We start from the raw sequence: 16380 nt of genomic DNA, 5'->3' as shown, positions 1-16380 counted from the left end.
ATTACTCATTACTAACTTAATATTCAACCGTTTTTAGACAAACATAAGGAAACCGTACTCTACAGTCACAACACTCCGAATAATGTGGAGTGGAAAAAAGTGAAAAAATTAATATACGTGTACAAAACAAACACAATTACATTAACATGCATTTGACGGGGACGTTCCAATCTTAAATATGGTATCATAAATAAAACTGGAGGTAAAGCTATATATTTCTACATGAACTTCTCAAAATTCGATTTTCTACCAGCCGATATTATTAATGCTATTGGAAATTGATACAGCCTCGATGAGTATATGATTGTATTGATGATGTTTTGAATTACGAAAAAGAAAAAAACTAACATGTGGAAAGCGTTGTTAATTTAAAAACTGTATTTGATGTTACTGTAATATATTGAATATAGAATGGATCAATTTCTTATTCGCTTTTGGAAATGGGACCGGAGAGTAATAAAATTCTTTAATTTTATGAAATTTTCTGGATTGGTTGAGTGAAAACCAATGTCGACTTCTATTTGATTTTTGCGCATCGTTTTCCTCAGAGACTGTCCACCTTTTATTTTAAATTTTGAAACGTTGATTAATTTGTCACGAGCCCGCCAAATTCGTTTTCCCGGTCTTTTAGTGAATTTTCACGGTTCGCTCCCTCATTTCTGAAACTTTACATCAATCGTTTCCAGGTCGAGTTTTCCCCCACAATTGAGTGGTTCCTCCTTTAGCTAACCATAACGAAAAACCTTCACAAAGTAGCCCGGGTGTTCTTTGCATTTTTCGAATTATTGCATTTTTTATCTAACGGTCTTACTTCGTTAGTGTTTGCGGGCTGAATTAATTAAACTCTGCATTTGCTTATACGTGGCTTATTCACGATCGCCACAAAGTGCAGAATTTGATATTTATTTTTTTAAATCTCTATAAATATCAGTTCCCAATTAATAGTTAAATTTCAATTATATAGCAGATTTAAGAATGATTGGTAACTTGTCATTTAACTACCTGTTTTGAATAGTTACGGGAGTACAGGACAACCAGTTAATTAGTAAATAGCTTTTGTCTAATAAGCCTTCGATTAAGAATTGAAAATGCGCATACATGCTTACGTCATCTAAATTTCTTGGCACACAAATGTCTATTACGTCATTTCATCTCATTATCATATTTCACGGTATTGACAAATAGTTCTGTCATTTCTCCGACCCCGATATCGATTTGAGGTTAAAAATATTAAAATGTCAAAGGGACACCAAAAAAATAATCAAACGTCTGTGTAAATGGTAGGGTATAGTTAAACAATGTCCCAAAAAGGAAAATGTAACCTTAATTCAGACGGCAGTGTATGTTTGAGTGATATTTTAAGTTCCTTCAACTCCTGCATTAACGAAGAACATGCGTGGGCGCTGTGCTATCAACTTTCCAAATATTTCTTTGAATGTCTTTCTAGCAGGCATCAAGAACTTCATACTGTTCGCAAAGTTAACGACGTTTTCCTGAAAACAGATGGGTCTATACACGAAAACACTAGTTTGGCAAGGAGTAAACCCGAAAATATAGTTCGGTAAGACATTTTTGCATAATTGGTGCTAGTCGGTATACTTATGTATTTAAACATGACTAAAGCAGAATAAATTCCTACAAAGAGATTCTTACTGATAAGATCATTCTCAATTCTTAATACTAGGCAAATCAATATATTTAACAATGCCAAGTGTTGTGGAAAAATGAGACCAGATAGTCTCTTGTCATGAATCCCTTTCCTTTGAACACCAGCCACCACTCATTTAACACATTAAAGTTATGGAAGAAGGCTACTTAAATTTGTTGAATGAAACAACGCGATTTTTATCTCAGTTGATAGAGCTAAAAATGACCCTGATATATACTACATAGAAACTGTCCAATATAAAAGTTGATTTAACTAGCTTATAACATGTCTATTCAAAATTTCTTTCAATCTAGCCTGACTCTCAGTAAAATGAGTGGATATGGAACATTCTGGACACAATTTATATGACTTAGTAACAAACTTTTAAATCTCTGATTATATACTGTGTTTGTCAAAAGGATGCAAATAGATAATTGGGCATGTCAAAATGTTTGTTCATGTGAAATGATTATACCATAATAAAGCAACTATTGAAAGTTTAGTTTCAGCTCTGAAAAAGATATTGTGGCTGGCATTGGCCTGGTTATTTATGCCACCATTGACACTGAATTTAATGAGGGTGAAGAGATGGTTATCAGTAACGAATTGGAACAATTAGTCACTGATATGTTTGATGACTTGAATGGCAGCCTACAAACTCACCATGAGACAGATGATGAGGGTAGGTAGTAGAATGTAGTCACCAAAACTGAAATAATACAGCCTTCCTGCAGCAGTTTTTTGACATATTAATAGTCATTAAAACAGTAGTTAAGTATTATTTAAATCTGATGACTTGCACATGATTACTTTTGTTAGTAATATAACTGATATATAATTTAATATTCTAATTGTCTATTTTATTAATAATAATACAAATTTGTAACTGAGAAAAAATAGTATAAAATAGATCATTTATAAGACTTTTTGTTGCATATTGTGCAACAATGAACTGCTTTATGAAATTCATATCCTAATTGCATTATATTTGAATACCATTGTTATTGGAACATACCATGTTTACTTTACTAGGTATTGAAAGAGATTCAGAAGAACAATTTGAAGCTGGCCCTTCAAAGTGTAGTGTTGAATCTGATGGTCTGAATTTGGAAGAGGTTATAAGGAGATGTGAATCTCATTTAGGTGAGGTATTAATAATATTTATTTAAGACATTAGTGTAATAACCTAATAGAAAAGTAATAAATCTAAAAAGGGAGGGTAATGGCTTTTAGAATCTGGCCAAATTGGGTACCTGGAGGAATAGGATTTGGCAAAAGGCAAATTAATTCTGTATTCTCATTCTTACATTTGCTGATTTAGGAAGTCTTAAATTTTTGGCGGATCTTTTAGATTTAGGATTCAACATTTAACTACTTATCACCAAATAGTGAATAGATAAATGATCATATATTTTCTTTTTGATCCTTATTATGCATATATATATTATTTTGATTCTTATTAATTAAGAGGTTCATTCAAAAACAATATGTTCAACTTGTAAAATAATATATAATGATATATATATAGTGGATAGTATAATAACAATGCCCCGTTAGGAATGCCGAGTATTCATTTTTTCCCGTGTATACCGGTACCTCTTTATATCTTTAATAAACGTTTTTATAGGGTGGAAGAGATTTAAATTTCGTCAATTTTTGGTTTATCATTATTGAAGGCAGGTTCTATTAACTTTCTGTTCCTTAGTTATAGTTCTGTTTGATTTTAAATACAATCATCCTAAAGCATGTAAAATTGTTAACATTTTTAATTATTTTGCATAAAGGAACGCTAACAAAAGCCCAGGTCGAAGCTCACTATAAAGCTGTTGTAAGGGCACTAGTGGCCGAAGCCATCGAACTCTCCACATTTTTGGAGAAAGTGGCCCAAGGCACAATTTGCCTGCCATCTAGTTCAGCTAGCGACAGTTTGGACTTAAAATTCACCGATTGGGCTAAGTTTTGGGTACAAGTTATGAGCGAATTGCGCACAGGTAACTACCCGCTTTTATGTGCATGAGGTGCCAATAACATTTGCTAATTAATGCTGCAACCATTCCCCCCCTCAATCAATCCCAAGCTAACGCGTTTATACTTAATGCTTGAGTAGTGCTTGTTCTAATTCCCAAAACATTTAAGCACTTGCTATAGGGGTCAAGCTGAAGAAAGTGAACTACAGCAAAGCTCCCATTGAGTACGAGCTGACGCCTTACGAAGTATTGATGAAAGATATAAGAAATGGCAAGTACAATTTGCGCAAAATTATGGTGGATGGGGACATACCGAGAAGGGTCTCCAAGGACGCACATGCTATTATTTTAGACTTTATAAGGTATTTAAATTATTAGAGGTATTAGACGTGTTCCTTTCTGTTATTTATAATTTTTATATTTGTCATACTTAAAAATTGCAGGCATACATAATAAAGATTCTCTTTAGGTCAAGGCCACCATTACGAAAAGTTTCGGATCGGAAGCTTCCACCGCAGCCAAGGACACTTACCCCAAGAGAACAACTCTTGATGTCTATTAAAAAGGGAAGAAAACTGAAGCCCGTTCCCCTTCCTAGGTAAGAAGATTGTTATATTGAAGTTAGTCTTATTTAAATTTTTGATACTTTAACGTATTGCCTATGCAGGTTAGCGCGCAGCAGAGGCGTATTTTCGAAAAATTTGCCTAAAACTCCTTATTTTTGGTCAAACATTGTACAATGATTTCAGGGACACCCCGTATAAGTTACATTTGTCTACCACCCCTCGTGTGTGACCCTGTATATTTGTCTGAAATATCAAAAAATTTGCAACTAAAAAGAACATTTTACGCGTTCACGCATTTTCATAAAGAAATCTTTGCAATTTTAACGGATATATGCATGATTTTTGACCCTATTTATGTATGTTCGTCAAAGTAACATAAAAGGTATTTACTATCATGATCAATTTCACCGTTTTAGGACTTCTTACCGATACAGTGTCGACAAAGATGCTCCGAAGCCAGCAGTGCGTCGTTTAATCAAGGTAGATTTTTCCCAATTTGATGACGAAGACGATGATGAGCCATCGATGGCCGAGACTCCAGATTCTAGCGAGCCAGGCAAGATTAGACATATTAAAACTACATTTCTGTTGAAAATGATAATTTGTTTGAGCTATTATATCACATAATAACGTAAAATTTCCTAAATATTCTCTCTAGGATGACAAATATAGTTTTTAACACCAATCGTCCGAAATTGGTTGCGTTTTTCAATGATATGGTGAAATCTTGTGCGCTTCGTTTTTTCCAAGCATTTTGGTATATCTATTAACTCATAGGCGCAGAGTAAATAAGTCAAAGTATACGTACGAATAACGCAAAAAATGTGAAACTTTGCCACCCTATATATGGAAAATAGTGTGGTTTTGACCATGGGTCTATTAGCTTTTTTTATTGTTTTGCAGAGTATTATTGCCCCATTAAATATCTTCATAACGACATGTTACACCCTGTATATTGATATTTTATCCACTCACAATATTCTTAATATTTCGAGAAAAATTAAAGATGCTAAAACATGTATATACAATAAATTCCATCAAAAGAAAAAATAATTTATGGTATACTATATACAGAACATCTAAAAATTCTAATATTAAATGTTTCTGAATATTTAGTCATAAAAGTCGTAATAGTATTAATTCCTCAGGTCTATGGTCTTCAGAATATCAAAATATGTGTGACGGTACATTGGATGCCTACGATTTAGCAACTCAAGATACTGCTTTAACTATGAGGAGAAATACTTTGGGTAAGGAATAATATCATTTTGATTTTTTTCATGTAAGAATGTTCCCACTTAAATTCATGTTGTGCCTTTAATTTAATTCGCTCCTTTGCTACAGTTATCGACCGATATACATATTAATATTTGAATTTTTATATAATGTCGATTAGATATTAACTTCCATATTTCCCACTTAGGGGTTACTGAAATTCCCGCTGGTTGCTATTCTGTACCTCAATCAAGGCCAGGTTCAAGACAGTCTTGTAACAGTACAGAATCTGAATCAGTACCAATGGAAACGGAAGTGGCAAAAGCGCTGCAGGATGAACTTACCAATCCGCAAGGATGGCAGGATTCGATCTCACTCGACGACCGGTATGATTATGCTTTGAGTAAATATGGCGTTATGTGAATTTTCCTCAACAAATCTTAATTCATAGCTTTTTTGCAATAACATTTTACATTTAATTAATAGTACGGATAAAAACATAACAAGGGTGACTGTCTAATCTCTTTCATTAATTACTTAAAAAACGGTAAATTTCGGTCCAATTTCGTTCTTTCAATAATACATGGAAATATAAGCAAGTGAAGATGTTAGAAAACAATTTTTCAAGATGTGAATTTTTTTGCATAAACAGCCTTATATTAAAATAACTTATATAAGCAAAATATTACATTAAGCAAAATATGATATTTAGTTATTTTAACTTTTATTTCTTTAATTATCTGCATTATTTTGTGACTATTTTTGCCCAATTTCATTCTCTATTTATCCGTAATAATGAGTCATGTACGTGTATGTTTCAAATCCTAGTAATGTTTAAAATCAATTATTAAGACGTGTTGAAAACAAAATAGATAATTTGACCCAGTTAAAAACAGATGGTTTATTTAAAAAAGACTTATTTTTTCCAACCTTGAATAATAGATATACCAATTTTCCAGACTCTCATTGACTTTGTCTGAAATCGTACATATCCGAACAGTACTTACAAAAGCCGAAGTGGAAGCCTTGCCTACAGAAGGCAGAGTGCGTCATGATGTGGAGAGTCGAAAAGTTTGTTTCTTGTGTTTAAAGACGAGGTAAGTTTATATTGATTTAAATAAAGCAGTTTCGTTTAAATGTTATAATTGTTGAATATTGTGACGCGCTCTACATAGATTTGGAATATTCGGACCTTGGGGCCAACGTTGCACCCTTTGTAAGCGCACGGTATGCACTAAATGCTGTTCCAAAATGAACATTCCCATGGATCATTTTAGTAGTGTTCCGGTCGTTCTACTAAGCCCGAGTATAATGTACACTCCAGATGAAGAACCACGGTAAGTTGCAATTCCTTACAGGCATATTATATCATTTTATATGAATATTGAGAAAAAAAACATTTTTCTTGAAAAAGGTGGAGCACGTTTTATGGAATAATAGAAAACAATTTTTGGATAGGACGATTTTTCATGCAAACTCTAATAAAGAATAAAAAATTACCACATTTTCAGCAAACTTGACGCAATTTGTAACATTTTAGTCAAGATTGATGACTATGTTGTCAAGTTATTCTAAAAATTGCATGCGCATTCGTTCCAAAACTAATTCACAGTACATATTAATAAAAATTGTGAAAAATTGCAAATAAAACGCGACCAAGCTATTATTCACACGCTTCACTTTTTTATTTTAAATTGACTTGAGAATGCTACGGAAAATGGAGTTATTCCTTTATTTTTAAATTTATACGCGTTTTTTTTGTAAACAAATACATATATAGTATGTCTTGAAAATTAAAGCCAGGTTGAAACGCTAGCGAATTGTGAATAGTAGTTAACCTTCGCTAACTTGTATGATTTTACTTTATGGCTTTTAGGGACTCTCTTACAAGGACGTTCCTAAACAGAATGAATCCGAGCAGCACATCTCCAGGAGTGATTTCCAGAGAAAGCAGCCCGGACGTGAGCAAGTCTCCGACAGGTTTAATGGAAGCGAGCACTATCAGCGATCCAGGGTTCGCTCAGGCGACTTCACCTCGTTCGAAATTCCGCACAAGCGCCGCTAACGTCATCCGGACATCCAGGGCTGTTGATAGATTGAAGGTTCGTAGTGTAGATTTTAAACCGGTATTACACTCATAAGTAATGTATTTTAATTGGCACAAATTTTTGCATATAAATAATGGGCAAAAGGTATAAAGACTAAGTAAGAAATTAACAGACATTTTCGTCATAATATCAAACCTTGGTATTATTTTTTATGTTAAAAGCTCTGAATTCATGGAAAAATTTATGGAAATTAGAACACGCTTTAACCCGTGGCCGTTTCGATCAAGTTCCCGAAATTTGATTGTCTTTGAGAAGGACTCGGAACACACACTTGAGTTGGAATGGGCAGAGTCCAAAGTTTTACATTTGTTGGATTTTTCTGTGTAATACACTTTTTTACTATTTTATTCATTGTACTTTTTATTATTTTATATAATGCCACATTAACTTGTGCAAATGCCCTTTCATATATTGGTTCAACTAATCGATTTAATTTGAGTCTTAATTAAAAACATGAAACTGCAATGTAAAATGATGAGCTATTCCGGACCCTGGCCACCCTGAATTTGAAGTATTCAGTATTTTCAACTCATTAAAATTGCGCATTAAAAAAATAAAAAATGAGTATGAAACTTAATAAAAAGACTTATTTCATAATTTTTTCTTAAAGAGAGTTTTCTATTATGACGTTTTTCCAGGGTTCCCAGATGGTTGTCTGTCACGACTGTAAATTAATGGTATTGCAGATCATCAAGTCGGCTCAAGCCAATCGCTCGGCCATCCGTAATAAAGCGCTACAAAGTTTAACCCTTAACCTGTCTCCCGTATTTTAATAAATGTGATATTACTTTCTTTTATTAGTTTTAGAAATCATCCACTAGAGTCAGGGTTAAGTTAAAATAGTTATTATTATTTAAGGTTTTAGGTCGTTGTTTTGGTTAGAGCCTGCACACTTTGACCACTTCAAGCACCCTCTCATTAAAATCTTTTGATTTTCGCATTCAAAAAATCAAAGGAATCAGGAAAACGGGTATCTTGTGTAAGGGCCCTTAAGGTTTATGATAAATAATGATTTTGTGATACGCCCGATTTCGTGCAAACTTCCAGAAATAGGTACAAACTTACTTTGAAAGTATTATTTTTAGATCCTGCAAAGCTTAAGTTAATTTTAGTTATGGGATTAATGTAAAGATATCCAGTCATTCGAAACCAAAGATGTATTTAAATCCGCGTTAGAGGACGCTGAATCTCCATCTTTGACACTCGTTTAAGTTTGAAAGTTTCGTACATTAATATATATCCCGAAATATCACAGCAAATAGGTCTACAGTAGCTACTGACTCTGGTGAGTGTGTACTTCATGGACTTAGAGACTTACATTTATAGATTTAGTTATATTATGATCAATGGTACATTAATATAAGTATCAAAGAAAGAACAGAAACAAGTATAGTTTTGAGTACCTTATATAAATATGTTTATTTCCTAAAATTATTGTGATTTTTTTATTTCTTGTTAAGTTAAGTACATGCTACACTTAGGGTACTTTAAATGAATTTTAGACATTATGTTGTTTTTATTTTTGCGGATTATTATTTTATTATGCAGTTTATAAAACATAATTAAATTTGGTTGGTTTTTATAAGTTTTTGTTTCAAAGACACTAAAGCAGTAAAATATGTGTAAAATAGGGACTTATCACTTTAAAATTAATATCGCAAGGAATGAAAGAAATAAATAGAAGCAGTTGTAATTCAATTTACACTTCATGAAATCAGACTATTATTAATGTAGAAATGAGACCCAAAGTATTCATTTTAAGCTAAAACTTTTTATATTCTCCTATAGGCAGCGATATTTAGGATTTTGCGTGGTCTCTATTTTAAATTCGAAAAATCAGAGTGTAAAATTTTCATTGGTACGCCCTCTATGTGTATCAACTTTTTCATATAATTTAGTTTCCTCTGAAAAAATTTGCTGATTTCGGAACACTTGTAACCTTTTTGTTTAAAATTATATCTTCTGCCTTAAATCTTGCAATCACAAATCACTTTCTATAACAATATATAATAAACCAAGGTTGTGAAGTACATCATTATGACCCAAACGTTAAGTTTAAATCTAAAAACGATCAGCGTTGAGAAATTTAAGACAAGAGGGTCATAATATAAGTATTTCACAATCGCGGTATATATACGATTTTTACCACTACTAGATTTAATTAGATTACTAAAGTACACATGAAACTAGACTAATGAAACTTAAAAAAGGCAACGCGTCAACATTGAAGTTTCATTTAATATTAATTATAAATTAACAATGGGATGTTAATGGCATGTGGCCAATTAGCTCACTAGGTCAATGATGACCCATATACATGTCATTATTAATTTGTTATTCAACTGTTTTAGACATAAAGGGGAGAAAATCTACTTCACAGCCATTCAATACATCCAATAATGGTGTCTTTTAAAGCTAATAGTGGAAAAAATATTTCAATAATTGTAGGGACACAATATAAAAATAGCACTTTACCGTTACCAAAATTAGATGTGCAAATCCTTCAAAATCATTTGTGTATCTGTGTGATAAACTAAGCTAGTGATAAAAGTATTCTCGTATGTGATCTGCTGTAACCCTAAAGAGACTATATTATGTAGTGTGTTCCAAAGATATATATGGATAGTTTAAGTAAAGTTAAATGTACTATTAATTCCTGAAGCAAATTAATAGAATTCTTTTCTTTCTCGCAATTGAATCAATTAAATGTAGCTAAATGCCAAATATTTTTAATATTATATTTTATTCAGACTCAAACATCGAGGCACTAAACAGATATAGTTTCGGCTCAGTTACAGTGCTGTTAATAAAAGATATCTAGATAATGAAAAAGCAAATTTAAACGTCAATAAACTGTTTTACTTAAATTTGACACGCTTCAATAGAAACCAAACCACCATATTCTTGCATGTGTCGTCTTAAGAACAGTCCAAGGGTGTGAAATCTGATTATTTTGCGGGTCATTCCGTCATAGGATTTAGCCATCTTATACAACTATGACTAAAACTAGTGTGCAAATAATGTCCAATATTTCAACTCTAGTGTAGATGTGTTTTATTTTGTTGGAAAAGGGACTCGTGCAATCACTCATCAAAATTCTTTTGAACTGTTTGAGGATATATTGACGTCAATACCTATGACGATGTGACACATATACAGAGTATCCATTTTAACTGATATTTCTATTTCTATCTTTGAAACTGTCTTTAAAAGCTATATGATGTCAGTTAAATTATTAAATACATAATTAAACTTATGAAAAACTTTTAAAGTGAAATTAGTAAGTTGAAAACTATTATCGTGAGCAAAAAAAGATTAATTGTGAGATAAATTCTGTTTCCAATGCAACAATGAAAACGATCTTTTTTCCACTAGTATTCTTTCAAGGTATCGTTCCTATGGCGCATTTCTTAAAATCTATAGTTGAAAAATAAATTTAATTTCCAATAGAGCCATGTATGACTTGATTTTATGCCGATGTAGGATATTTCGAACCGAAAAATGCGTAAGCATTAATTTTTTTCAATACAAATCCCCTAATACTGCACTGTCCATTTAGCCAGAGAGACATTTTGAACATTTGTATTTCCATGTAAGAATTGAATTTTTTGCTTCTTTTTAGTTGAAAATCTCAAACTCATTTTAACATATTTTTTTAGTTTCTAATAATTCATAAACTAAAACGAATTTGGCAACACTGAAAACGAGCTATGAATTACATATCTTGAAAGGGGCAATATATTCAATAGGAGCAATATGTTCAAGATCATCGTTTACCTCATTGTTGAAGCATTAAATATGTACTTGCTAAATAAGTTTTATGCTAACCACTGACGGAACTATATAGGATTATTTGAGTTCAAGATTACTGAGAATTCCCTACCCCAACTAAAATCATTGAAACCTTTTGATGGGTTACTAGCTAATAGCACGTATCTTTTCTGAACCAAAAAAGGAATGGAAGCATTACTCAGCTATGTAGTCAAGTTGTAACTTGATCAAGTCCAAATATATGCATCTACTTCAGCATCTACACTGAAGTGCTGCTTTGGAGTAGAAAGTTCTCGAGTTCTTCACCAGAGGTATTAAGCAAACTAACGACAGTAGAAACTACTATCGTTTGTTGTTGACTCAAATATGCCCTATATATTTATTGCAAGATAGTTCGGCAGTAGATGTTTAATAAATGATTCTAATACATAGATAATAATCCTCGTTTCGAAATTTACGAAGGGTGGACTGACCTGGCAAGGAAGCAAGCTATTTCAGCTGAAGAATCTATATTTCTTTTAAGGCGGTTTATTGTAAACTTATTAGCCTATAACAAGCTATGCGTTACGAATTAATGCCTAAAAGTAAATATCGTTTTAATTAGTAGATATTTTTTCATCAGTAGTAAGTACTTAACATTACTTTTTTAATGAAAATTGTTTAACAGAAAAGTCAGGCATTTACCTAACTTATCTGTTAAGTCCTAGCCCCTTCTAGTCCAACTTCTTGGTTTACCCCTAACTATTTGAGTTATAAACTGAATTCGTGCACGCAATTTCATAAACGGTTTGCAACGAAGAAAAGCATTGCGTTGAGTTATTCACTTTTAAGTTATACAAAAAGGATCAAAACCAGTTTCTTTTTTGTTTTAATCTCATTTAGATTTAAATTAAAATCCATGATTAAGACCGATTTGTATAGACGACTAGGCTTAGCCATATTTTTTATAACATCATATTTAGAATAGCCGAGCGCACGCAATGAATATTATATGAACATATTCCGAAATATTAATTAATACTAGCAAATACCTTTATTATTAAATAAAGACTTAAAACAATTGATCTAGGAAATGCATATTTTATCGGGAAACGACGTTATGATCAATATTCTAGATTTTAGTAAAAGTAGTGATAAGGAATTCAATTTTCGGAACCGATATGCTACTTCGAGACCAAAATTTTTAATCCGGGGATTGAAGTAAAATGTGTTAAAATATCTTAAAAGGCTACTTAGTGATATTCTGTCACATTATGATGCGCTGGTTCAGTACGACAAACATAGCAACTTTTAAAATTTTCTTTAAATATTCTCTTCTACATGCAACAATCTTTTTGGGAGCACCAGCACTAACTTAATCAAAGTGTATCACATACCTGTGAACGAATTTTCGTTGCTGGAGAGCCTGCCGAATTAAGTGCTCTCTTTGATTCCCCACATTTTCGGGATCCCAGTATTAACGTTTATGGCCGGCATTGGATTCCTATGTAGAAACAAATTGAAATAATTTAGATTAATTAAAAAAATCTTAACCATGAAATTTTCTCCTTAAAAACAATTCGTGCAATGGAAATAAATCTGTAATTGTTATTAAAAACTTATTTGCATTTGTACAACCAATGAAAACAGGATTTTGTTATTGTTTAGATTCTACTTTGCAATATTAAATTTGTATTACCCACAATACAATGTAATTTTAAATAGATACTTTAGCCCTTGGACCTCCATAAATTGTAATGTTAACGTAAATATGAAATAAAGAATATTACGGTGTTGAAATTTCTTGTTGTTTTTGTAGTAATTTCGATCGAATTGTTGGGTTCGAACGAGGTTTAACAAACTATTCAGTACCTTTTTCGCTGCTTTGCACTTGGAGTTTTAGTGAGTACAAGCAAAAGGCAATTAAGTGAATGATAAGTGCGAGGAAGACGGGCTCCCGTTTCCCCTTCTATTATCAATGATCGACTAGCGTCGTTGACTTATAAGCAGTATACCTTAATGCGAGAGTGGATGTAGTTCTACGTAATTTTGAAGGACGTGAATCACACGCATACATATATTCCGTTTTATAATAGATTTAAGGAATTTCCCACCAAAATAGAAGATGCAAATTTGAATACGTTTTTCAAGAATACATTCCATGATCAATTTTAATATTCTAAACTTCTAAAAACGCAACAGTAGAAATAGTATTTAAAACACATCAATTGAAAAACAAGCCTTTTTTATGACAAGATCCGTTCCTGGTTTAAGGCGTACTGCTTGTGAGTCAACGATAGTTGACAATGAAAGAGGGAAGTAGCAGCCTGTCTCCCTGGCACTCATCAATCGCCTAACTGCCTTTTGCTTGCACTAAAAGGTACTGTATAGTTGATGTTTAATGCTAATTAGGTATAACTACCACAATCTACTTAAATGTGAACTGTTAGCGATAAGCTATAAATAATTTGAACTTCAAAATTTCGTCACTCTTTAAATTGATAATACACATATTTTTGTTTTGAAGAAAAAAACACTCTAAAACTTTCTTAAAAATTGGGGTAAATAATACACAATAAAATTTGTTGCTGGTAGGAAACTTTTGTTTATATCTTCCAAAAAGTAGTACCTAATGTTTTTTTCATTATCAGGACATAAAAAAAGTAATATAACTTAGACGACAATGGAAAAATCTCAAATAATAATAAAATATATTGTAAACCTTTGATACACTGGTTGTTCCAAATTTTATGTGACAGTAGTGCAATTTTCAGATATTTGCTGTCACAAAAATCTGGGACACCCTGTACAAATTAATATTGACAAAAAAATTACTAAAATTTCTCCTCATCCAGACCATGCTTGAAGAACATCATTACAGGAACGGAGGCTCCGTCGATTTCGCGGAATTCCAACAAACCTACAAGACCCTCGATTTCCATGGATTCTCCAGTGAAGAATTGGAGATCCTTAAACCTACTAAGGATGTCTTTCATTACTGTGTTTACATTATTTTTAAATACATCCACTTCGTCTTTTTCCAATTTAGGGATTAATCTATAAAAGAAAATTAGTATGTGACAGTAAATGATGATTTTACAGGACAATTTTAAATTTATATTTTTTTACTTATTAAAGAATGACACCAAGTCATAATGTCAAAATTATTAAAACATAAAATTAAAATAAAATGAACTTTTATCTCTGTAAGACTAAAACTTATTTATATATATTTCTTTAAAAACTGTCCCAAATTTTTCTCGATTCGTTATACTTCAGAATATAACAAATTAATAACAATTTAGGAATTCTATAGCATGTTTTTGCTCTGCGTAGTGCATTAAATTACACTGCACAGTATTAGTTCATGCAAGCAGGAGAGTTCCTTTGCAAGAAATAGATTAAAAAATAAAGAGTGATCATTAAAAAGCATTGAAATATCAGAGCTATATCTAGGATAAATTCATCTATTAGTTAAATATTTGATGTTAAATAAGAAATGGCTTAGGCTTAATCAATGCTCAGTGTGTGCTGTGGTATTTTTTATTTTGCCTGGTCACTTCCAAAGTTGCTTCTATATTTTACTCTGTAGTATGTACTGCAATAAACATAATTGAAAATAATTTGTCCACCATAAAAAGTTTAAATTAAAAATGTGTTAAGTACTTGTAATTATGAAATATTAATTCCCAGAACATAGATACCACAAAACATTATTTCTAATAGTACCTATTAAGGGCATGATAAAGGTGGTACTTTCAACATTTTCTAAGCAAAATCCACAAATGAAAATACACACCTTAAAACACTGATTAACCTAAATAGGGTTTTGACAAAATTTTAAGAATAATTTGTTCACACAAACATTTCATGATTTTCAAATTGGATCATTAATCAGTAATGATCACTATAACATTTTTATTATAGATTTTAAGAATTTTGTCTTGATGTACTTACTATTACATTAATCAACATACTTTTAGTTTTCCGTATTGGTACTTATACATTACTTTACTTCAAAATGTTAAAATATAGGGTTACCTACTTTTTCATATAGTCCTTCAAGTACAAAGTGTATGACTTTTTGTCAGGGAAAGCCAAAGACTCCTTCAGCCTGTGGTTCAATACAATATCAACACCACTCTCATCATTGTCATCAGTACCTTCATCGGCCTCTTCAGCAGAGGGATTGGCTCCATCCAGCTGGATTTCTCCGTTCTTTCTAGTTACGTATTTACCGTAAACTTCATAGACAACTTCGTTGAGGAGCTTAATTTTGTATGAGTCTGAGAACATCTCATCTCCTGTAACAACATATTATAAACTTTGATATGCATATTCAGTAATAATCTAAAAATAAAATATATTTATTATTGGACTATTTCTAGATAAAAGGTAAATATGTCAAAGTTAGCCTGTGGAAAATGTAAGTTTTGGGGGTGAAGAATTTGGATTCAGATGAAAATATTTTGGCAAGTACATAGATTTCGGTTTAAGGAATGTATCTTACCGGTGAGTTTGTCTTTATAGATCCTCATTTTGGAAGATGACTTGGATTTTTATCTAGGTGTTGAAGAGGAACTACCGACCTCCGTAAAGAGTCGTTTCGAAAGGACTGTTAACGTCTATTTCATACATGTCATTAAATACTTCAAACGAGAACAGTTGACAGATGAAGTAAGTCAATGGTGATTTCGGCCAAGAGATCAATAGGGATGTGCAATATCGATACGACCCATCTATACCTTTATAATGACGTAACTTGCAACATTTGCAACCTATGTTGCATCTCACTCCGCATCAAAATTGTTATCTAATACTGGAAGTAGAGAGATTCTCTAGGCCTTCATGCATCACGCGAAGAGCGCTCTATACTAATAATTATGCTCAATAACTTAGGAGCATTTTATTATTTCATTTATGAAAATTGAAAGTCTGCACATAACTAGAAATTTAATTAAGATTATGTTTTTGAAAGTTTAATCTAACAAATCCAAATTTGAAAAAGTTCTTGACGTTATGGTGAAGGAAATTATTTCGGTAATAAGGGGTCTGATCAAGGAGAATCTGAAAGAGAATGTGAGTAGTGTAGCCGGACTTGTTAAATTTAAAAAGATTACTCAGAA

The 16380-nt window shown here is 32.1% G+C and overlaps 3 protein-coding genes across 7 annotated transcripts in view; 1 reads left to right on the top strand and 2 right to left on the bottom strand.

The window, feature by feature from the left end:
* Nucleotides 1-13142, bottom strand: part of LOC136409271 (uncharacterized) — a 49585-nt gene extending 36443 nt beyond the window's left edge. Inside the window, exons 1-2 of one of the 2 annotated variants that reach the window (XM_066390680.1) lie at nt 13127-13142; nt 12652-12758 (exon numbers count right to left, since the gene is read on the bottom strand). The gene's annotated coding sequence lies outside the window, so the exon portion shown is untranslated. Of the gene's footprint in view, nt 1-12651; nt 12885-13126 lie in introns of those variants that run through there. The other variant, XM_066390681.1, reaches the window with a different exon arrangement.
* spir (spire type actin nucleation factor) lies at nt 1250-13054 on the top strand. 4 transcript variants are annotated; one of them, XM_066390677.1, is made up of 13 exons: nt 1250-1561; nt 2158-2330; nt 2681-2791; nt 3433-3639; nt 3797-3977; nt 4085-4213; nt 4598-4737; nt 5330-5431; nt 5605-5782; nt 6356-6493; nt 6572-6733; nt 7273-7498; nt 8143-13054. In XM_066390677.1, exons 1-13 carry the CDS (start codon nt 1299-1301, stop codon nt 8275-8277), a joined length of 2145 nt encoding a protein of 714 aa, XP_066246774.1. In that variant the 5' UTR covers nt 1250-1298; the 3' UTR covers nt 8278-13054. The 4 variants fall into 4 exon arrangements, with proteins under 4 accessions (XP_066246774.1, XP_066246771.1, XP_066246772.1 ...); XM_066390674.1 differs by having other exon boundaries at nt 3785-3977; XM_066390675.1 differs by having other exon boundaries at nt 2152-2330.
* Nucleotides 13143-13835: 693 nt separating the features above from the next.
* On the bottom strand, nt 13836-15888 carry Tctp (translationally controlled tumor protein). The gene is made up of 3 exons (XM_066390752.1): nt 15765-15888; nt 15300-15558; nt 13836-14311 (listed from the first exon to the last, which is right to left on the bottom strand). The coding sequence occupies exons 1-3, from the start codon at nt 15790-15792 to the stop codon at nt 14089-14091; spliced, it is 510 nt and encodes a 169-aa protein (XP_066246849.1). The 5' UTR covers nt 15793-15888; the 3' UTR covers nt 13836-14088.
* Nucleotides 15889-16380: the final 492 nt, after the last annotated feature.

Source organism: Euwallacea similis, chromosome 5 (genome assembly GCF_039881205.1).
Source record: "Euwallacea similis isolate ESF13 chromosome 5, ESF131.1, whole genome shotgun sequence".
Taxonomy (NCBI): Eukaryota; Metazoa; Arthropoda; class Insecta; order Coleoptera; family Curculionidae; genus Euwallacea; species Euwallacea similis.
The sequence above is the reverse complement of the archived record's forward strand: the minus strand, read 5'-3'. Positions and strand labels throughout refer to the sequence as shown.